The sequence below is a fragment of the Tamandua tetradactyla genome, chromosome 13 (assembly GCF_023851605.1).
Source record: "Tamandua tetradactyla isolate mTamTet1 chromosome 13, mTamTet1.pri, whole genome shotgun sequence".
Classification (NCBI taxonomy): domain Eukaryota; kingdom Metazoa; phylum Chordata; class Mammalia; order Pilosa; family Myrmecophagidae; genus Tamandua; species Tamandua tetradactyla.
The window spans coordinates 92129570-92152286 of NC_135339.1; the positions used below are offsets into that span (position 1 = coordinate 92129570).

The 22717-nt window shown below is 47.0% G+C and overlaps 1 protein-coding gene across 2 annotated transcripts in view; it reads left to right on the top strand.

The window, feature by feature from the left end:
* The first annotated feature begins 662 nt into the window (after positions 1 to 662).
* Positions 663 to 22717, top strand: part of MGMT (O-6-methylguanine-DNA methyltransferase) — a 298803-nt gene continuing 276748 nt past the window's right edge. Inside the window, exons 1-2 of one of the 2 annotated variants that reach the window (XM_077126412.1) lie at positions 663 to 854; positions 4028 to 4124. In XM_077126412.1, coding sequence (XP_076982527.1) covers positions 766 to 854; positions 4028 to 4124 — 186 coding nt within the window. In that variant the 5' untranslated portion in view covers positions 663 to 765. The remainder of the gene's footprint in view (positions 855 to 4027; positions 4125 to 22717) is intronic. The other variant, XM_077126413.1, reaches the window with a different exon arrangement.

Genomic DNA, 22717 nt, shown 5'->3' on the forward strand with positions numbered 1-22717 from the left:
AGGATTTCTCCTGGGGTGCATTCCTGGTAGTCTGTCTCCTCCTTGGGGCTGGCTCTGGTCTGCCAGGTGGTGCTCTGCCTGCTTACGTAGGTGAAGCCATCTGACCCTGGGCTCAATCCTGGGTGTATCGCTGCCTGAGAGGGCAGCGGGTGTAATTTAGGAGATACTGACTTGAGTATCTGCTGTATAGGTATGGCATGCCAAAACTGGGGAAGGCAGGAAGAAACAACTCCTGGATTCTGCTTGCACAAAACTTGCAGAAGGGAGGCAGCAAGATATGGGGAGTGATCCCACATTCCATTTTATTCGTTGGCATTGTCATTTGCTCAGTGATCACAGTTTTCACTGTCTTTATGTGCTGCTCATAGAATTCTAAAGTTTCTCCTTACATCAGCTTATCTTTTTTTTTTTGGTGCCTGGTCTGGGATTTGAACCTGGGTCTCCCGCATGCAAGGCGAGCATTCTACCACTGAACCACCCGTGTACCCCATCAGCTTATCTTTAATCTAAACATCTGCTTTAGCCTTGTCCTAATTTGAGTGAAAGCAGTTTGTGATATGTACACCGTATTTTTCTGTTATATGTTAATGTAAATTTGTAATTGATAAACTAGTCTCTAAACTCATCGCAGTACTAGTGGTGTGGGTAATGCTCCAGAGTCAAACAGTGTGCCTGCTTTTCCCTTCCTGGGGCTCTGGAAAAGTCACTCCCATATCGTTGAGCCTCAGTTTATTCTCATCAGAGAAATGGACTCCACCCAAAGAGATGTCTCTGGGAGGCTCAGAGATGGCACACGCCGTGCCAGTACATAGCATGTGCTTAGGCAGCAGCTCTCCTTCTTTATCAGTTGGGTTGTGAGTAATTTTTTTAAAAAGTTGAATTACAGTGACATACGCATATTTGTTCATTGCTGGGGAGAGTGTAAAATGCTGTTGTGCCTATAGAAAACAGTCTGGTGGGTCCTGGGAAAGTTGAACATAGAATTATCATGCAACCTGGCAGTTCCACTACTAAGTCTATATCCACAGGAGCTGACAGCAGGCATGTGGATAGGCACTTGTGCCCCAGTGTTCTTAGCACATAACTCTTGATGACCAAAGAGTGAATACTGCCCAAATGCCCCTCTATGGATGAATGGGTAAACTAAAGGGATATATCTGTACTGTGGAATGTTATTCAGCTGTAAAAAGGGGCAAGGTTCAGATACATGCTACAGTGTGGGTGAATCTTGAAAATATTGTGTTGAATGAAATAGGCCAGCCACAGAAGGGCAGATATTGTATGATTCCACTTACATGAAGTGTGTAGAATAGGCAAATTTATACAGAAGGTAGATGAGCGGTTACTAGGGTTCTGGGGAGGGAAATGGAGACTTGTTGCCTAATAGGTTCAGAGTTTCTGTTTGGGATAATGTAAAAATCTTGGTGATGGATAGTGGTTATGGCCGCATATCACTATAACTGTAGCTAATGGCACTGAATTGTACACTTAAAAATGGTTAAAATGGGAAGTTTTGTGTTAGACACATCTTACTGTAATAAAAAGGTAAAAGCATATTTGATAACCTTTAAACAGAGCAATGTCTGGGATGTTGTCTGGAACATACCTGGTCTTTGGCACCAGCCTGGCCCTGCCCTGGTCTCCCACATTCCCTGGATCAGGACAAGTGGCTGAAACAGCATCTTAGGAAAGACCCCTGGGCAGGTGACCCTGGGAAGCTGTGGTGCCATTTCCGTGGGGGTGGATGAGCACATCATTGCGCAGGGTTTTCTCCAGGCCCCTGGTGGACCATGAAGAGCAGTTCCAGGAACTCAGTTTTGGGGTTCACTATAGAAAGAAAATGAGAGCTACAGTGCCCTGATTTTCTAGAAGGACGTGGTAACAAGGGAACATGACACAGGAAAGCATCTAGTGATTTTATCAGTATGGCTTCTTTTACCTGCATAATTAAGTTTGGAAGTTTTTTCTGCCTTCTAGACAGAGGTGTCCCAGATCGATCAAACTTCACAGTAGGCTTGCAGGGCGTGCAACGGAATGAAGATGTGGAAATAATTCAGTGTCCTTTTGTTAAATATTTTTTAAAGAGATATTTCATGGTAGTTTGTCCACTAATAGGCGCTTGGTTCTGAGAGTTTAAAGAAGTAGTTAATTATCAGGGGTCCTTCATTCTGTGATAGTCTGGGTTTTTCTTCTAATTCAAGTTATCTTTGAAATTAACATTGCAGATCCTTGAGATTTTCATCTACAAGTGTTGTTTGAAGAATTCATTCTGCTATGATTTAGATAAAATGTACCCGTTAAATTTTGTAGTGACATTCTCAAAGTTTTACGTGTTTGCTAGTTTTTGAAATACACCATAGAGATTTTCTTTATGGCAGTGGGGAAATATCAATATGGGAGAAATATAATTACAGTAATCAATTATTTGAACAAAGATTGGGTATAGTTTACATATGATTTCATAATAATCCCTCTTTTCAAGAAAAAATATCTGCACAATACTTTATCCTTGTGTCATTTGTAGATAAATTTGATATGTGTTGGTCTTTCTTTTTATTGAAACATAGATTCTGTGTTTTCATATGGATTTTATGAATATCTTCCCTGTGTATATAAGTGCCTGAAATCAACTTGAGGCAAAAATTATTTTTCTTTTTTAATTAATTTTATTAAACATACCAACATACAAACACAAACATTCTTACCATATGATCATTCCATTCTTGTTATATGATCAGTAATTCATAATATCATCACATAGTTGTGTATTCATCTTGATCATCTCTTAGAACATTTGCATCAATTCAGAAAAAAATTCATACATACCGTACCCCTTACCCCTCCCTTTCATTGACTAGTATTTCAATCTACTAAATTTATTTGAACATTTGTTCCCCCTATTATTTATTTATTTTTAATCAATATGTTTTACTTGTCTGTCAATAAGGTAGATAAAAGGAGCATCAGACACAAGGTTTTCACTATCATTGTATAGTTATCTTCAAGACACATGGCTACTGGAATACAGCTCTACATTTTCAGGCAGTTCCCTCCAGCCTCTCCATTACACCTTAACTAAAAAGGTGATATCTGTTTAATGTGTAAGATTAACCTCTCAACTCTGTTTGGAATCTTTCAGCCATTGACACTTTATTTGGTCTCATTTTGCTCTTCCCCTGTTTGGTTGAGAAGGTTTTCTCAATCCCTTAATGCTGAGTCCCAGCTCATTCTAGGATTTCTGTCCCATGTTGCCAGAAAGGTCCACAGCCATGGGAGTCATGTCCCATATAGAGAGGGGAAGGGCAGTGAGTTTGCTTGTCGTGTTGGCTGAGAGAGAGAAGCTACATCTGAGCAACAGAAGAGATTCTCTTAGGGGTGACTCTTAGGCCCAATTTTAAGAAGGCTTAGCCTGTCCTTTGTGGGGTTAAGATTCATATGAACAAATCCCAAGATTGGGGGCTCAGCCTATTGCTTTGGTTGTCCACACTGCTTGTGAGAATATCAAGAATTCTCCACTTGGGGAAGTTGAATTTTCCCCTTTTCTCACCATTCCCCCAAGAGGACTTTGCAAATACTTTTTTATTCACTGTTCAAATCACTCTCGGATTTACTGGGGCAGCAAAAATGATTTAATATTAAACATTAAATTTTCATTCAAACCACTAAAATTCTTCCTGGCTCTTTTTGCAGTGAGTATACCCCATGTACCCAGCCATGCCAGGACCTCTCTTGGTCTTCTCACCTCCTGACTAGTATGTGTTGGGGGCTACCAGAATTGCCTGAAGCCCTGCCAGTTATTGGGGTGGCTGTGACTCTGTTCCCAGAAGATTGACACAGCCAGAGTGAACCCACTCTCTGCTGCTTGGATTTCTTAACGGGAAGGGGCACAGTGAGGGGCCAGAGAGGCTGGGGTCTGCTGCCCATCTGAGTCCCCAACAGGCCCGGATTATGTGTGTGACGCAGGCCAGCCTTATGGCTTTCCAAGCGGGTAGGTGGGTAGCTGGTTCTTCCTCTGATGTGTCAGCAGGGTCTGTGACTGCTGTGCTGGGCCTGATGAGGCCAGAGCTGACCCCCCACCTGCCTCCTGCACTTTGCACTCAAGACCGGCTGGCAGACAGAACAGGGTGAGCTGTATATCCGCGGGGGCTAGAAGGGAGGGCTCGGGCTTGACAGGGCCATATTCCAAGGCTCAGAGAAGGCTGGTTGAGGACAGAACGTGCGTGGGGACGAATTAGAATGGCCAGGGGCTGGGGCTGGTCTCTTGACTTTGTAGCCATGTATCAAGGCAAGTCCCTAGCTTGACTAATTAAAGGGAAAACTGGAGCTTTGGAATAGTGCCAGTCTCTGAGCCATACCCTGTGGGTTTGAGGATGAGAGGGTGGGACTTTGTTTGCATGTAGGTTCTGGGTCTCCCCGGGTATTGAGCTTTCTCTGGTTTGGCCAGCTTGTAGCCAAGGGCCTCGAACTTCTCATCTTGAGCCATTACTCAAGTGGAAAATGGGGTCAGTGGGAGCAGGGGTGAGTCTGTCCAGCTTAAAAGGAGGTGAGCTTTGAGAATGTTACCTGTAGGAAGAGACAAGACTCTCTAAAGGTCAGAAGCATGTTCTTCTTTGAAACATGCATTTGAATGTCTCTGCTCCCTTCTGAGAAATCCATGGTAAGTGGAGAGGTGGGGCAGAGCAGAGTTCCCTGAAATGTGTGTTGAAAATTTAGTTAAATTAACAGTGATTATCATGGAATGAATGATGCCCACCTCTGGAGCCTTCAGAATAAAATTGTGTATATGGTGGGGCACGGCTCGCTGAACTCTTAGTTTCTAGCTTCAGCTTCCAAGAAAGAACTCATGGTTGTTTTTAATATGAGTTCTTTAGACATTTCATTCCAAGTTTATCTCTTCCCAACCTCTCGTGCTATTTTTGTTGCTACTTTTGAGGTTCTGACCAGCAGCCCCAGGTCTTGCCTTCTTCAATGGCTGTGTGGGGGGCGAGCTGCTTGTTGCATCTGGAACCAGCTTTGGCATGAGAAACTTGCTTCTGAGGAGAAGCACATGCATAATTGAGAAGATGTAATGGGGACTTAGGGTGGCTTGTTATCACTCAAGCACAGCTAAGCTGTCTCGGTGAGCTGCAGAAGCAGGTGACTTCATAGGGCCAGCCAATGTCCTGGTATCTACCAGGTACCCTTAGGTGGGCGGGTATGAGCAGATGGATGCAGGTGCGTCCTCACCTTTGTCACGGCATGGTGGTTCCTGAGCCATCTTGCTTTCCTCAAGAAATTGGTAGTGATTAGCATGGAGCCGAGACTCTGCCAGGCAGCAGAGAATGACTGCAGAAGACAGAAGCGAAGTCACCTAGCAAATGGCTCTTGTTTTCCATAAGAAGGGAGAATTCCTTTCAAAATGAAATACACTCCTTCATATTTTCATCAAATTAATTTTAATAAAAAGCTTGAATCAGTAAGAAGCAGCTTGGGAAAACAATCATCCTAATCCTAAGTAACATCTTAAGAATCAAGCCCTGTATTTCTTGCTTGTAATTAGAGTAAAGATGCAACTTTCTTGGTACTTACTGATTTCCTTCTCATTTGTAAACTGAACCATATTTTTGCTGTTATTTTGTGGGTCCCTATTATTATATGCCTCCCCAGCAGAGATGGAAAAAAGCCATCAGTGAAAGTGGGAACCCTTGAGAATTTACATAGCATCAAAATATGGGTGCCAACAGCAAGGTAAGTGCCTGTTGTAGGTTACTGGGCTTAAATTTAGACAGCCACTGTCTGAGTGGGATTGACAGTGGCATGTCAGGAAGTAAATTAGTATCTCTGAGAAAATGGTGAGGTGTCTGGACCTGCCTGCCTCTGATGCCAGCTCCTGAGCTTGTCCATGGAGTGCTGCTGCCAGGCACAGAGGAGGTTAAAGTTCAGGGTGATTTGATTTCATGAGCAGGGCAAGTGTCCTGGGCCGCTACAACAAAGTGGCACATACCTGGGGGCTGAAGACTACCGAAATGTTCTCTTTTAGTTCTGGAGGTCAGAAGTCTGATGTTCAGGTGGTGGCTGGGCTGTGCCCCCCCTCTCAAGGCTCTGGGGGGGGACCCTCTCATGCCCCCTCCAGCTCCTGGTGGTTTCAGGCATTCCTTGACTTCTCACTTGCCCTCTCCCCTGTGGCTCTGTATCTCAATGTGTTCCTCTCCTTCCCCTTAGTGGGATACCAGTCGTTGGATTTAGGGCCCACCCTAGGGCCACGATGCTCTCTTCTCACAATCCTTAGTGACATTTGCTAGGATCCCGTTTCCAGAGAAGTGGTGTTCACAGATTCCGGGGACAGAGACATATCCATGGGACACAAATCAGCCCATGACAGGCAGTGACTCCTTTGGAGCTATCTGACCTGTTGATCATAAAAGACCTAAGCTATCTAATTCCTCTACCCCAACAAGGGCATGTCTTGGTTTGCTCATCCAGAATGCAGTATACCAAAAGTGGATTGACTTTTATAGAGGAGTTTATTAGGTTATAAAAGTACAGTTCTAGGGCCATGAAAATGTCCAAATTAAGACAAAATAAGGGGATACCTTCACTCAAGAAAGGCCAATCATGTCCAGGGTTTCTCTGTCACATGGGAAGGCACAAGGAAACATCTTCTGGCCCTTCTCTCCTGGTTTGGCTTCCAAATGGTTTTGTCTGCTCCTGTGGTCTGTCTTCTGGGTTCTCCTGGGGCATTTTCCTCTTTAAGTGTCTGCGGGTCCTTGCTCAGCTTCTCTAGGGTAGACTCTGGATTTCATCTCTGAGTTTAGCATCTCCTGGGGCGTATTCTGTCTCCAAGCACCTGTCAATCTCTCTGCTCTCTATATTGGCTCTCTTAAAGGACTCCAGCAACTGGATTAAGACCCACCTTGAATGGGCAGGGTCACATCTCTGTGGAAACAACCTAATCAAAAGGTCCCACCCTATAATAGGTCTGTCCCCACAAGACTGGATTAGGACCTGAAGAACACGGCTCTTCTAGGGTGCACCGCAGCTGTGAACCAGCATGGACATCTTAGGCCCCTGTGTCTTGTGGGTCTGGACAGCCAGGGTGGTGCTCCGAGTGGATTGCACAGCTTCTCATGTTTTGGGAGCTGCTCCACTCAGTTCCAGAGATGGAAGGGAGGGATGTTGTTACAAGGAAATGTGGGCCTGCGACCCACAGAAAGGCCGAACTCCATTCTCAGAAAGGCACTCAAGCACAGGCTGTGAACTTGACTCAGCAGATCTACCCTGGGTCCCCTTCCCCCCGGCCTGCTTCTGCTTGTAGCTTCTGTCACTTTAGGACGGAACCAGCATGCGACCATCTCTGCTGCTCTGGTGACTCTGTTCGTCACTTCACTGCCTGGCTCCTTACTTTTGCCTGACCATCCTGTTGTTTCTCATCTCACACGGTGGCTGCCTGACTTACAGATGGACCCATGCTTAAGGCTTATGTGAACCATCACAGGTTGCTGTTTGTATTCTTGCCCATTGTCTTGTTAGCCACACACAGTCTGTGCTAGAGAGGGAAAAAGGGCCCCAAGAGGTTCCTTATACTTCCCAAGGTCACCCAGGACCCAGCCACAGAGCTGGGCTCAGATCCTGAGGTCAGGATGCTTCGCCCACTTTCCCAAAGTGACTTGAAGCCAGACCCCAGGATCATGAGTGACTGGGTGTCTTTTTTGGGGTTTCCTAGAAAAATCCCTTCTGAGTTTCCTAATACCATGGATTATTTCCTTGTCTCCTCTGATGCAGAAGGTATGCTCTTTGTCTTCCTTATGCAGAGATGAGAAATTTAACTGAGGGGAGCCTCTTCTTGAAGGGTGACTGCTTCCCATTGCTGCAGGCAGGACACCCTTGCTGTAGCGAGTCGTCTGTCTTTGGGACACCCCTGGTCCTCAGTGCTTGAGCCCTGGCATGGGGCCCTCACATGTGCACCAGGGCCGGGTGCAGCCCTGCAAGCTACAGACTCAAGGTTTGCTGATGCAATGCCTTTGATTCTTTGTTTATAAAGATAGAAGACAAAATATCCTCCTTGATGAAATTTACCCTCTCCCTTTGACAGCCCATCACTCTGTTTACTTCTTTAGGGGATGAAATATGTGATTTTTTGTGTGAATTTTAAAGTACCAAAAACAAATGGTAAACTGCAAAAGATGTATTCTTTCCCAGTTTATGTCATATTATTTTCCATGCTTCATAGAAGGCCATTGCTCTATTATGAGATTTGTCTCTGCAGCTAGAGGGAAGACTGCCCTGATTTTTTTTATCCTTTTCACTGGTTGTCCAGATGGTCCACCCCGCAGCAGTGTCGGTTTAAAGGTCACTGTTTCTTTTGTCTTCTAAAATATCAAAGAACCTGTATTATGATATCACCTTCCTGTGAGCCCTAGACTACAATACATTATGTTTTAATTGTTGTAATTTAGATTTTGGGACTACTAAACCATCTTTGAGGGTTAGAATCTGTCCTCTTTAACACAGAAATAATTATTAGAGTATGTGGTTTCTGGAGAATTTACTGTAAGATAAAAGACTTGCTATTTTATTCTTGCATTTATTAGTATTTAATCAAATGGAAAGTGCACTTTGGGTCTAGGAATCTTGGCTTCAGCTGCAGTGTTAGACTGAATTATTGTTTAGAGAGTAAAGGTGTAGAATGATATGTTCAAGCTATCAAGCCTTTGAAAGGTTTGGGGTATAATGCAACTAATTTAGAATGGCTGGAGCCATGGTTTAGTCACTCAGAATCTGGGGTTCCCTCTGAGCAGATTGGCCCTGTTCCAAGGACTGAGCCTGGTATCACCAGGGCCAGGCTTGGTCCCAGTGGCCGGAGCGTATCCGGAACATCAGGCGCTTCCAGCAAGACACAGTCTTAAATCATTCTGCTGTTCCCACCCTTGACTCACCCACAAAAGAAGCATTTTGAAACTTACTCTCTATTAAGTGCGGAACTCGTCCACTGAACTCAGTGCCTTTGGCTTTGGCAACCATGGCCTGCCCTGCTTTGCATTAGAGGATGGAAGGCTAAGCTGGTCCTTTAGAAAATTCCAGGAGATTTTTGTAACATCCCTGTTGAGGTTGTAGCATGAAAGGACGAGGAAAGTGAGCATCTGGTGAGCCATGACTGTTTTGCGATTACTCATCAGTGGACAGGTAGAGAAAGAGCAGGTAATACAAAGCTAGAAACACAATTAGCCATTTATACAGACCTTGAAATCGGGAGTTGGCAGTCCTTCCCTGCCAAGGGCCAGTAAGTCCATATTTTTGGCTCTGCGGGCCCTATGGTCTCTGTTGCAGTTGCTGGACATTGTAGCACAAAATCAGCCACAGATGATATGGGAACAAACAGGTGGGGCTGTGTGCCAATAAAGCTTTATGGACACTGAGATTTGAATTTCATATAATTTTCATATCATCAAATATTTTTTATTTTTTCAACCATTTCAAATTGTACAAACAATTGTGGCTTCAGGGGCGAGCTGGGTTTAACCACTGCAATGGCTTGTGATAAGTGTCAGGTGCTCAGGGCTTCAACCTCTTCAGCTTCGAGGCTCCCGTTCAGCCCTTCCAGCAGCAGCATGAAGGTGGCCACAGTTCCACTGGTGAAGGAAGGTGGGCGATCAGGAATGGTGTAATGGGTAGCCTGAGGTCCCGAGGTCATGGTGGGACTGTCAGCTCCTGTGCCCCCTTGCCTCCATTTCCTTATTGGGGCAGAGGAGAGGTTGGCCTTGATGAGGCTTGGTAAGGAGTTTTACCATATGGCCTGTGACAGTACAGCACCTCACATTCAGGCCAGCAGCTGTGTGCCCATAGGGACCCTGGAGAAGTCTCTTGCTACAGTGACAGGAATTTTCTGCAGACTTTGCCAAAAGCTCCTATCGACTTACCTTCCTGCTGGGGTCTGTTATTCAGTCATCTGCTGGAGATGCGTTTGAGGAGCTTTGTGGGTGCCTGTTGTGAAATTGCAGCCTAAGAGTGTCCGCTGTGCTCCATGAGTTGGTGCAGACGGGGCTCTGGTTATTGAATCTGGGCACATCTTTATGTCCATCCCCAGGGTACGTTCTTTCTGTCGGTGCGTGAATTCTCTGACTCTGAAACCTCTCACTTTTAACTTGTAAATCCTCTCCGTGTACAGGTAGACAGTTTTATCAACTATTTATAACTTTTGTCCCCATGGCTTGTTTGCAAACAAATGTATGATACTTTGATACTAAAAGCTCTCTACCCGGGTGAGGATGGTTTTAGATTGTATCTTGGCTGTTTGGAGAGAAGTTTGAGATGGTTTTTACTTTGCCACCAGATCTGACTTGTCATAGGACGCATTTGTTCTCTGCTGAGGCTCCTCTGTGACCCAAACCCGAAGCTCAGCATCTCCTCTTTTGGAGTTGGAATACACTGGCTTCGGCTGCTCGGCCTAATTGAAAAAGTTGGCATGTTTCCCTCAGAGCTCCCTGCAAGCTCTTGCGTGTTGCCTATTCTCTAAGAAGTCAGTTAAACTTTACCCAACTTGAGAGGGCTGTAAAGGATGAGGTTATTTTCTGCCATGACATATTTAAGCTGAAGCTTCCCAAGACATAACAGCTTTAAGAACTGACATTTCATTTTGAGCACTAGACTGCCATGCTCTTTCCTCCTCCTGACAGTCTGTCACCGTGGTGCAGGAGTTAGCTGGTACCTGAAGTGTAGGAAATTCCAGCTTGGGAGGAACGTGCTCTTGGCAGGGTTGAGACGCAAGACCCAGGTGGGGACCTCACAATCCACAAGGAGGGGACCATCACCGAGCTTGAGGTGCAGGCACCACCCCAAGGATACCAGGTAGCCGGGAACTCCAGTCTTGTGGCAAGATGGTTTTCTCACCAGCGTCGTTACTGTAGGATGTTTCAGCAGGGTAGCAAAAAATGAGGGTCAGCAAGGTATGTTTTCATTTTTTTCCTTCACAGTAAAATAAATGAATATTCTTGATCAAAACTGAAGCTTAGTATGTTAAAATATGACATTAGAATATTATGAGATTAAGGGGCTTGGGCTCAGGCAGCAGCTTGTGGTGGGATTCTGCAAGTAGATCTTGAAACGTTACATGGGGAATGTCCCATGGGGCATGGCGGGGATGGCCAGGTCCTTGCAGTGGGCCACCTTCCCACCCACCCCAACTCAGTTACCATCTCTGCAAGCGCTGCTTCTCTTCTTCATGATGCTCCTCTCATCATGACTGAAAGATGCTCCGTTTGGTTTTGAGCAAAGTTGCCGCAGTCCTTGTAATGTTAAACAGGAGCAGAGCTTGTGTCCCACACTGAAGCAGCGGTGGCCTCGTCCTTCTTCTGTGCAGGACTCTGGTTGGAATACAGCCCATGATGGGCTGCTCAGGGGGGCCTTGGGGGAACCCAGTGGGCGAGCCCTGGGCCAGGAGTCTGGCCCCAGCGTGGGCACAGAGTTCATTCCATGAGGATCCTTGGGGGGCAGGGCCTGGTGGGCACCACAAGGGTCTCGTGCTGCTAAGGAACCTTTTCCTGATCCAGTGCCTGCCTGTCACTGTGTGCTGAAGCTTGGAGGAAGATGCTTCTGCAATTCTTGCTGGTCATCAGAGCTCCTGTGCAGTGGGGACCTGGGGCCACTCACTCTGCCATCTCAGGGCCCGGCGCACAGGGAGGCTTTCAAGAAACATTTTAAAGAAATGCACGATTATTCCCAAGAAGCTTCTGAAAAGACCTACAGCCTCAGTCTTCACTGTTCTACTCATCACAGACCAGTTTTCAGTTAAATACAGAGATTTTCTGGGTAAACTGTTGGGATGGATATGTGAGCACTGGTTGCATCCAGAAGCATTTTTCAAAAGTGCTTTAAGTTCCAGGGGCTTTCTGGAGCGATTTGTTATTAAACTGTACACTTATTTAAATTTTTGCACTTTTCTGTGTGATCTGTTTCTGTTATACTTTCAAATATTCAGTCACCCACACTCACATACTTACACATATACACACACACACCCATGCACACACTCTCACACTAACAGACTCAGTACACATTCATGCTCTTACACAGACTCACCCACACTTACATGCTTACATTCACATATGCACACAGACTCACCAACACATTCACTCACATGCTCATGCAGACACAGCGATTGGTATTCTGGGTGCTTCTGAGCTGATTCCTGCCTGATTGCACACATATAAAACTGTCTGACATTCAGAACAGAACACCAGTTCCCTACCTGTACCACTCAGATTTAGTTTGCTAGTTTGCACCAAACAAAAAGTTTGGAAAGGAAAACTCAAGTTTTATTTTAAGTGCAGTTTTAAAATGTAGCTACTACATCCAGGCCAGATGTCTTCACTGAGAGTCACAGTGGTTTCCTGTTTTCAGTGCTGCTTGGACGGACCTGGCGCTTGCCCCGGTTGCTGGCTGTTCTAGTTTGCTAGCTGCTGGAATGCAACACAGCAGAGATGGATTGGTTTTCAATAAAAGGTGATTTATTTAGTTAATGTATAGTTCTTCAGAGGGAAGGCTGCTAACTTACAGCTTAGGTTCTTTCTTACGTGGGAAGGTACGGGGTGATCTCTGCTGGCCTTCTCTCCAGGCCTCTGGGTTCCAACATCTTTCCCTGGGGTGATTCCTTTCTGCATTTCCAAAGGCCTGGGCTGAGCCGCGAATGCTGAGATGAGGTATGCTGAGCTGCTTGGCTCTCTCATTTAAGCACCAGCCAATTAAATCAAACAGCATTCATTGCAGCAGGCATGCCTCCTAGCCGACTGCAGATTTAATCAGCAGCAGATGAGGTTCACATGCCATTGGCTCATGTCCACAGCAATAGAACTAGGCACATTCACCTAGCCAAGCTGACACCTGAAGTTAACTACCACACCAGCCATGCCACCGCCCCAGCACCGTGCAGCCTCTCCCTCTCCTCCTCCGCCCACCATCACAGCCACGTTGCATGGTGGGTGTCAGAAGTACCACCAGGACCCAGAACCACCAGCACAACCAGGTGAACCTGCAGCTCCATCCCCTTATGCCTTCCTGTCAGTGTCTTGCTGCCTTGACCATGATCTTGTGGCTCTGAAGACAGGCTCAGGAGGAGAAGAAGCCTGCTGAAATACTCCTGATGCTCAGAACCAACGAGGTGGCCAGATCCTCCTTCAGGACATCAAGAAACCAGCAAGAGGTGACTGGAAAAGAGGGCAGAATGCAGTGGAATGGGTGTTACACTTGGAAAAAGAGTGAGTTGGTCACCATTGTAACTGCACAAACTGGCCACTGCCAAAAACGACACCCACTTGTTTGACTTCATTGAGACAGGTTACCTGAATGAGCAGGCAAAGTCCATCAAAGAGTTGGGGTAGTACATCACCAACTTGTGCAAGACAGGGGCTCCAGATTCTGGCTTGGCAGGTATGTCTTTGACAGACACAGTCTAGGAAACAGAGACGATGAGAACTCAGCCTTATGCCAGCCTCTCCAGAGCCACAGGGTGACTTGTGTGGTCACCACGGCAGTGCATGCGTATTGGGTTTACCTTTACCTTTTCCATAAGTATCAACAGCTATCAAGTTCTTGCATTTGTAGCATTCCTTCAGATAAAGTAATGAGGTACCCCCCCCAAAAAATGTAACCGTATCCATTTACTGGCTTATATCTAGTAATAAAAGTGCTGGCTTATATCTAATAATGATTGATTTTTAAAAGCAAGTGAGCAGATTTCCTCTGCTGTGCCTTTGTACCTTAGTGCCAACACGTGGGTCATTTCTCATTTATTTTCTCTCATGCAGATTGCAGCATACAATGAGCTGTTTCATGGGACATATGTGCTGTGCTTCTGGAACCTGCCTGCAGTGGTCCATTCTTTCACTCTGTTGTCCCCAAACTAAGTCCCCAGGGCTCCTGTTATAGTGCGTATTCTTTCATTAGAAGCTCATTAATCAGGATGCTTCTGGTCTGTGCCAGGGTCCTCTTCAGTGATAATCATAAAAATAAAGGCACACCTTTTGCTCTAGTCAGAGACCCCATCCGGAAGCCTCTGTATAAGCTCAGGAAATGAGCGGAATACAGTATTTATTAAAGGGAGCTTCAGGTAGTCTTTTCCTTTGAAAACTGAGTTGTGTATTTTTAATGCAGACTGTTTTCCTCCACTGTTCATTTCATTCCTATGTGCCTGTGACATACCAGGAGGCTCGTTCTCCTTCAGTGGCTCCTGAGGTCAGGCCCCGGGCCAGGAGGCTGTGGGAGGCTATGTTTGAACAACTTGTGGAGCCGTTCTAAGTTTGACATCCATTTGGCCTTGCCAGCCTTGATTGGCAAGATCATCTCTGTCTGGTTGATCCGTTTTGGTTGTCAGAGCCACATTTCAGCCGCCTCCTGCTGAACGCAGCCCAACGACATTCCTTGGGGGAGGCCTCCTAAATGAAGTGGGTGCGGTGTGGCTCTTCACCTGATTTATTCAGCGTTTTCCTTCTTGACACTCACCCTCGGTGGGCATCAGTCCCACACGGTTCCTTCTCCCACCCTTCCTTGGCCTGCTTCATCTTGAGACAATGGGTACAAAGCATTTTCTCTGTGTGAGTTTTCACGTGAGGTTTTGCCTTCCCATTGAAAACATGCCTGCACCCCTGACCTGTTGGTGGGCCAACGTTAGGTACCAAGGATGAAAAGTACTGTCCTGAAGGCTTTCATTCCATCATGGCTTTGCTGGTATTGTGGGGCAGCCCTATATGCTCTGTCTTCCTTGCTTCATGCCAACTCCTCATGCCAGCTGGATGCTCCTTCACATACCCAGCTGGCTGGAAGCACCCCAAAGCTCACATGAGGGGGATCAAATGCTGCATTCAGAACGTAATTTAAATGTCATTCTTGTAAAAGGAGATGGAATAAAATCTACTTCATTTTTTCAGAGGCCTCAACATAACCATGAAGAATCCACCTTCTGCTGCCACTTAGCGTCGGAACCTCTGGTGGCTTTAGGTGGATGCCGTTATGCCCTGGCTGGGTAGGCTCTGCGTGCTGCTGAAACTAGGTCTGGGGGCTTGAGCTCACAGCCTTAGGGATGTGAGAGCCAGGGGAGGAAGCTTTGGTGTGCATAGCTGGGCTAAGGCCATGACTCCCTGCCAATGCCTGGAGATAGAGCTGCACACCTGCTGCCCTTTGGTGCTGCAGTAGGTACATACATGAGCCATAGAGTGTCTCCCCACAACATGGCTGCCTGGAGCTGGCAGTACTTCCTTATGTGGAAACAGGGTCTTTGCAGGGGCACCTAGCTAGGATGAGGGCATAGTGGAGTTCGGTGGTCCTGTAATCCAAGTTTCTAAGGGGAAATTTGGACATACGGACACATGTGCACAGATGGAAGACAGCCACATGACACATCACTAGAGACTCTAGTGATGCAGCAAGGCTCACCGACCACCACCAGAAGCTGCAATAGGAAGGCTGGATCTCCTGTCCCCACTGCACCCCCAGGAGCCTACAGAGGACACCTGGGCTGCTGACATCTTGATTTCAGAGCTCTGCCTCCACGTCTGTGAGAGAACAGATTAAATTTCTGTTCAGGCCCCCACTTGTGGGGATTTGTTACAGAACCCTAGGAACCGAAGACAGTAAATAGTTAAGGAAGCAGGTTGTTGGGGCCTCCATGCTCCTCTGTGGTTTAATCCTCAAAGTCTTACATCTTTGGGTTTTCCAGTTTGTTCTGTTTGACAAAGGCAGAGTGTTGGTTTTGAGTTTGGCAGCACCCCCTTTTTGCTTCCCCTTTCCTTTGACTCTACCCTCCAGTCCTCAGATTCCAGCAGGCTGCTCTGAGAAGAGCCTAAGGTCACCTTGATGGCAGCCCCTATTTGGGGTCACTGTGAACCTCACGCCAAGGAAGGATGGGCTGGTTTATTCTTCTTCCTCCCTCCTTTTCCTGGTCTGTGAGGCAGCCCCCAAGAGTTAGTGCCCTGGCCATGCCCCACCCCTTGTGGTCATGGTAACGGAGTATGTTGGTGTCATGGTTCACCCACCCTCTACCCCACATGCTCCTGGGGCATGCTGCCCTCATCCCGCACACCCAAGTCTCACTGAAGTGGTCAGACAGGTGGTCGCTGTCTCAGCCGCCGCCCCAGCCTCATCTTGGCCCTGGGCCCTTTGCTCCCCCCACCCCCACCCCGTGATCCTGGCTGTCTCCTTCAGTTCCTTCAGCTCTGAGCTCCTCACCCTCATTCTAGCACCTCCTTAGGGATGCTCTCCTAGACTTCTCAGGCTCTCAGACCGCCAGCTAAAGGCTCTCATCAATCTTGGGGTTCTCCAAAGTACATATCTCAGTTATACCTAGATAAATAGGATAGCTAAGTCATTTACTCAATACATATTTACTGAACCTGTGAAGTACTGGGGAGGCAGGAATGGGCTATAGGGCTACTCTGGATTGAAGAAAGCAAGAATTCCACAGAACATCAATTTGGAACAAATGAGACCTTATTTTTCTCACATATGTAGAAATCTGGAAGTAGAGAGAGCTGGTGGTACAGTGAGACAGTATCAGCAGTATCAAAGCCTGGGCCTTTTCTTCATACTTTCCAGATGGCTGCTGCAGCTCCAGGCATCACATCTTCTATGTTCAAGAAGGGAGAGGGGCAGTGGGGCTGCCTTTCAGAACTCCCAGCAGACTTCCACTTTTTCTTTGGCCAGAATTCTCATGTAAGAGTTGCTACCTGTACTGGGACTTATGTTCTCATGAAGGCAGCACAGCAAATAAACAAGTATCTAAAGTAATTTCCTGTGAAGTAGGTGCTTGAGAGAAAAATAAAGCAGAAAAACAGGATAAATAAATAAAGGGATGGCAGGGGGGCCTGTTTTAGGAAGGCTTCTCTGAGAAGGTGACATTTGAGCGGACCAGGGAGTTAGATGACACAGGCTGCTGTGCCAGAGGACAACAGAAAGTGTCAGCAGTAGTGAGCAGAAAGTGCTGAGCTCTGAGGCCAGGGCACGGTTGATGTGTTTGAGGAATAGGAAAGTGGGGTAAGTCAGGGGGCTCCTTGTAAGAGATGGGGCCAGCAGGGAAGAGGGGGCCCCTTCCTGTCTGGGGCCCTGTTGGACAGAGTTGGGAGTTCAAAAACTCTCACTTGGATGGGAAAGGAGATACTTGTTTTGTCTGTGTGTGTGTGTCTTTTTATTCCCGTATATATTTTTAACTCACTAAAATGTTCCTACATCAAAGTTATTTTATTCAGGAAAGTATTCATAGCCATTGTTTTACATGTATGAGATTATGAGGTAATGCAAATGCAAAATGTCTGTGATCCTGATTTGTCCTTCGCGTCAACAGCATTACATATTGGATTCTAATACAATTTTTTCTCATTGTAAAAGGAAATCACATTTGCTTAAAAAAAAAAAACTTAGAACATAACAGATTGGAGAAGAAATATGTTAAATCATCCTACCCTATCCATATTGATTGGTTTTAAATAAACTTTTAATTTTAGAATAATTTTAGATTTACTGAGCAGTCAATTCATGTTTTGTGGTTAACTTTCCCCTCCCCAGCTGACCGCATGTTTCTCCCTCTGGCAGCCCCTGAGCCCAGAGGTTAATGCCTAGGGGTGCGCACGCATTGTGAAGTATTTCTCTATCATTATATATTCTCCAGCCCCACCCCCACCCTACCAATCATCGTTGTTGCATCCCTTCCCTCTCCCCACACCAAGTGCTCCCGTCCTTGTTGAATTCAACATCATGGCCTCTTGGGTTGTTGGCACTGTGTCCGCCACCCCTGTGTCTCCCAAACCCAACACCTGCAACCAGAAGGAGTCTGCAAAATGCAAACCTGCTTGCTGGGCGCCATCCTTGTTTAAGACCTGGTGGTTTCTTAGGTAAAGGGCCAGAGACGAGCCCTGCTGCCGCTATCCAGGCCTTGCAGGTCTCAGCACCTTCTTATCTTGTCTTGTCTCCTCACCTGCCTAGATATCCATTTAGATACTGTTTTCCCCCAAACACCTTTGCTTCCATTCTTTCTCCTGTGCCAAAGCTTCTGTGGTTTTGGAAAAAGCTACCCTTCCTGCACTCTGGCTTGGGAGTCACCTGTCCCGGAGCTGTCAGCCTCCCCAGTGTGCTCCTGGGAACTTGTGGCCGAGCCTGTGTCCTCCATGCCCCTGCTGGGTCCAGGGGATGGAGTGAGTACCTGTACAACCTCGTTCCTCTTACCGGCTGCCTAGGGATCAGGGTTTTGGGCCCAGCCCCAGTCTTCTGTTGTTGGTTTTGGAGACCCTTGGGGGATTTCATCACTGGCGCCCAGTGCGGGAAGGTGGCAAAGACTGGCTTCCTGACCTCTGTCCTGAGGGGAGTCTGTGCGGAGCTGGCAGGGAGAGGGTTCTCCTACTTAGGCAGCTGAGCCCAGCGGCTGCTTGTGGCCCCCTTTGGGCCAGGGGCTCCGGTCCATCTGCCGCCTACCCCCTGGTCACCCACACCCAGCGTCCTGCCATCCCCGTGGAGCCTCTGTCCATGCTGCCTGCCTGCTCTTGGTGCCTCATTTTACTTGCAGCTCTGGCGCCCATGGGTCCCTTTGGTCTTGCCCTCCTGCTGCTCACCCCCCTCCCCTGCCCCACACCTGGTGTTTGGGATGACCCTAACTTTGGTCTGCCAGCTGCACCGCATTCTGCCTCACCTGTGCTGTCAGCCACTTCCTTGAGTGCCCTGTCCAGGGGACGTAGTATCCGTCATATTTTAGGATTCAAACATTAAACTAATCTTTGCTTTTGCCCACAGAAGGACTCTGCACAAATGTTCTGGTTGTCTGTGGAAAAGGGAATCCTGTGCAGGCTTCTGGGGACTCTTGGATTCCATTTCCGCAGGGTTGATAGGAAATTATGTTAAACTTGCCATGTTTCTTTTCTTTGGCACAGCAGCAGTCACTGGGTTTTGGTGTGTCCTCTCCTGCTGGCAGGGCTTCTACTGGCTGCTGGAGGGCCCAGACACCCCCGTAGCAATGCCTCTGGACTCAGGGATGCCCCTCCACGAGGCTGAGGCCTGTGTTGGGCCAGGGCCTCCATCTCTTCATCAAGTCCAGGTGGTGGGATGTGCAGGCTTCTTTCCATTTCCCTTTAAGCTATGTAGAAGCCAGAGGCACTGCCTCCTCCCACTTCACATAGGGACACATGCTGCTGGTTGCACACAGAGAGAAAGGGAAGACGTTGCTCCATCAGAACTCAAATCTCAGACCCGTCAGTTATTTCCATTACAGAATGCTGCTTTTTGAGTTTTGGCATGCTTTGAATGGCTCTTTCTCTGCACCTGCCCCTTCCAGTTCCATGACTGATCTGCTGCATGCTCGTGACTCATGCCCATGGTAAACTCAGCCTTCTTGCTTGCACTTTGCATGGTGTCGAGGGGTGGCCGAAGTCTGTGCCATGTTCCAGGTGTGCAGTGCGTATCAGACATGCCATGCAGGTGTACTCTCATTCAGTGCAGTGAGGGCCTTCTGGAAGGCCCAGGTGTTTTGGGGGCAGAGATAGCACTCCCAGGCCGGGCCAGCTATCCACTTGGCCACACCAGACTTGGCTTGTGGCCCATGCCCACCACATGCAATCTGCCTCTGACATCCAGCCTGTCCTGCTTGGTCAGTGTCACACCATGAGCAGGAGCTTGGGGACCATGCCAGGCCCTTCTTACTGAGGGACTCGTGAGCCTGCCAGCTGGGCTAGGCAGCAGGTCCCCGCTGCGCTCTTCCCCCCTGTGATGGTGGTGGGCCTCCCAGGCTTCCCACTGCCCCCTCCCCTCCTTCCGCTCATGTTCCTTTCCCTCAGTTGCATCACAGCCCTGCCCAGCTTCTTCTCCACCCATGTATGTTGTACCATCCACAATGCCTTTCCTGGCTGTGACCCGTGCGGACCCACGGGATGGCCCCTTTGTTGGCAGTCAGGGTTGCTATTCCTTTTTCCTTGATGAGGAAATTGAAGCTTGGGCATCTCAGCCTGAGCCCTCTTCTAGGCGAGTTTGTTTCCCGGCCTGTGAATTTCTGCATGGGAGAGCAGGGCTGTCCACATTTCCTCCCTGGACCCTCCTTGTCCTCTCTGCTCAGGCACCAGCAGTGCCAGCTGACTCCCACACCTGCCTGGGCCCCGAGCCAGGAGCAGGTGGCAGCACGGAATGGACGTGGCAGTGGCCACAGCCTTTACTGTCAGGCCCGTGGTGGTCCCTGTGCCAGCATGGAGCCTGCTTCCTCCGTCGTCCCCAGTGGTGCTACCCCAGGGTTGTTGGTGGCTCTGGGTACACTGTGGCAAGTCTTGTCCACTTGTCTTCTGAGCCTGGCTCTCCAGCTGTCCTAGAATTGCCAAGAGTTGTGGAATAGCCTTTTCTTTTTTTTAACCTTTTTTATTGCATAGTATAACATATATACAATGCAAAGAAATAAAAAAGCAATAGTTTTCAAAGCACTCTTCAACAAGTAGTTACAGGACAGATCCCAGAGTTTGTCATGGGCTACAATATGATCCTCTTATATTTTTCCTTCTGGCTGCTCCAGCATATAGGAGGCTAGAGGGAATAATTTTTTTTTAATCATCACAATCAACTTTTTTCCCTTCTTTTTTTGTGAAAAATAACACATATACAAAAAAGCTATAAATTTCAAAGCACAGCACTATAATTAGTTATAAAATATATTTCAAGAGTTTGACATGGGTTACAATTCCACAATTGTAGGTTTTTACTTCTAGCTGTTATAAAATATTGGAGGCTAAAAGAGATATCAGTTTAATGATTCAGCATTCATATTCATTTGTTAAATCCTATCATCTCTGTATAACTCCACCATCACCTTTGATCTTTCCATCCCTCTCTTTAGGGGTGTTTGGCTTATGGCAATTCTAAATTTTTCATATTCGAAGGGTCTGTCACTAACATGGGGTAGGGAGATGGAACCATCTGATGTTCTGGAGAGACTGGGCTAGATTTCAGTACCTATCTGGACCAGGGACCCATCTGGAGGTTGTAGGTTTCTGGAAAATTATTCTAGTGTATGGAACCCTGTGGAATCCTACGTATTGCCCTAGGTGTTCTTTAGGATTGGCTGGAATGATCCTGGTTGGGGGTTGTCAGGTTATGATAGATAGTAAGGTCTACCTGAAGCTTGCATAAGAGCAACCTCTCGAGTAACCTCTTGACTCTATTTGGAGTCTCTCTACCACTGATAATTTATTAATTATACTTCTTTTCCCCCTTTTGGTCAGGATGGAATTGTTTATCCCATGGTGCTAGGTCTGAATTCATCCCTGGAAGTCATCTCCCATGTCCACCAGGGAGACTTTCAACCCTGGACGTCATGTTCCACGTAGTGGGAAGGGCAATGATTTCACTTAACAGAGTCAGAGAGACTGAGGCCACATCTGAGCAATAAAAGAGGTCTTCCAGAAGTAACTCTTAGGCATGCCTATAAGTAGTCTTAACTTCTCCACTACCTACATAAGCTTCGTAAGAGTAAGCATGATCAAAGCCATGGCCTACTGATTTGGGTATCCCTAAAGTTTGACATGGTATCAGGGGATTCCCTGATGGTAAGATTTAATAGTTGCATATTTTTTTCCCATCCCTCAGGGGACTTTACCAATACTTTTTGATTATCTGCTGAATATACTCTAGGATGTAACCAGGCATTACAATAATCTATGCAGGGTTGAATACCTCTTTCTTATTCTCTGCCTCTTTTGTTTCTGTTGTTCAAATGAGCTATCCAGATAGGTTGAATTAGATTGTGCATTACAGAAAATTTCAGTTCTAGGCCAAATAAACTTTTCTTCCATTGGTCTCAAGGAGTATGTGTGGTTCTAAAATACATGTCTTCCTTACCTCTTATGTTCTGAATTACTTTAATCCCAACCTGTTTGACTTCATCCTTATCTCTAAATATCAGGTTATATATATAAAACAGCCTCTGAAAATCCAGAATGTGGAATAGCCTTTTGATGAGTTCACTTTGTTTCTTTAGTGGGTGTCAGATTCTGCAGCTTGCCCCTGGGCTTCCGGCCATTCACTGGGGTTTGGGCTTCCGTTCTGGAGCTGTGGCCTGAGCCAGGTCCCCTGACAGAGGGCTGCTGAGAGACTCAATCCCTTCGCCTGTCCACATGGCCAGTGCTTTCTGAACAGGGAAACGCGAGTAATCTGCTTAAGGCAAGCTGAGCAAGACTGCACAGAGCCTTCAACACGCTAATGTGTGCGGTGTGCTGCCAAGAAGCAGACACAGGGTCTCACCCTGCCAGGTGGGCCCTTGCTTGTGAGAAGCATCTTCTGTGACCATGTGTTTGAAGAATGGAAGAGGGTTTGCTACTCTTGGGTAAGAATTTGGGACAAAGAGCAGGACATGACTGACAAGGTCAAGACAAAGGCCATTGGCAAGGAGGCAGTTTTGGCATAATCGTCATGGGACCAGGTCTGTCTTAGGGGCTGAGGGATGCTAAATCTTCAGGTCTATTCTTTCTAACCCTTGTCATGATCCTGTGAAGTGTGGCAGTGCTTGTGCTTGAACACCACATGGAGAATTGCTGCAGAGCCATAGCTTTGGGCTAAGGGTTCACATTTCCCAGGCTGGAACATGAAGGGAGGCCTGGATGGGGGAAGGATTCTGTGGTATTTGCCTGTAGCTGCTGTTATAATATTGTCAGAGGGGGAACCTGGGATTTGTCTGCATGTCAAGTGAAAAAGTGGGTGATAAGCCCTGAGAAAGAATAGAAAGCGGGGTGTTTTG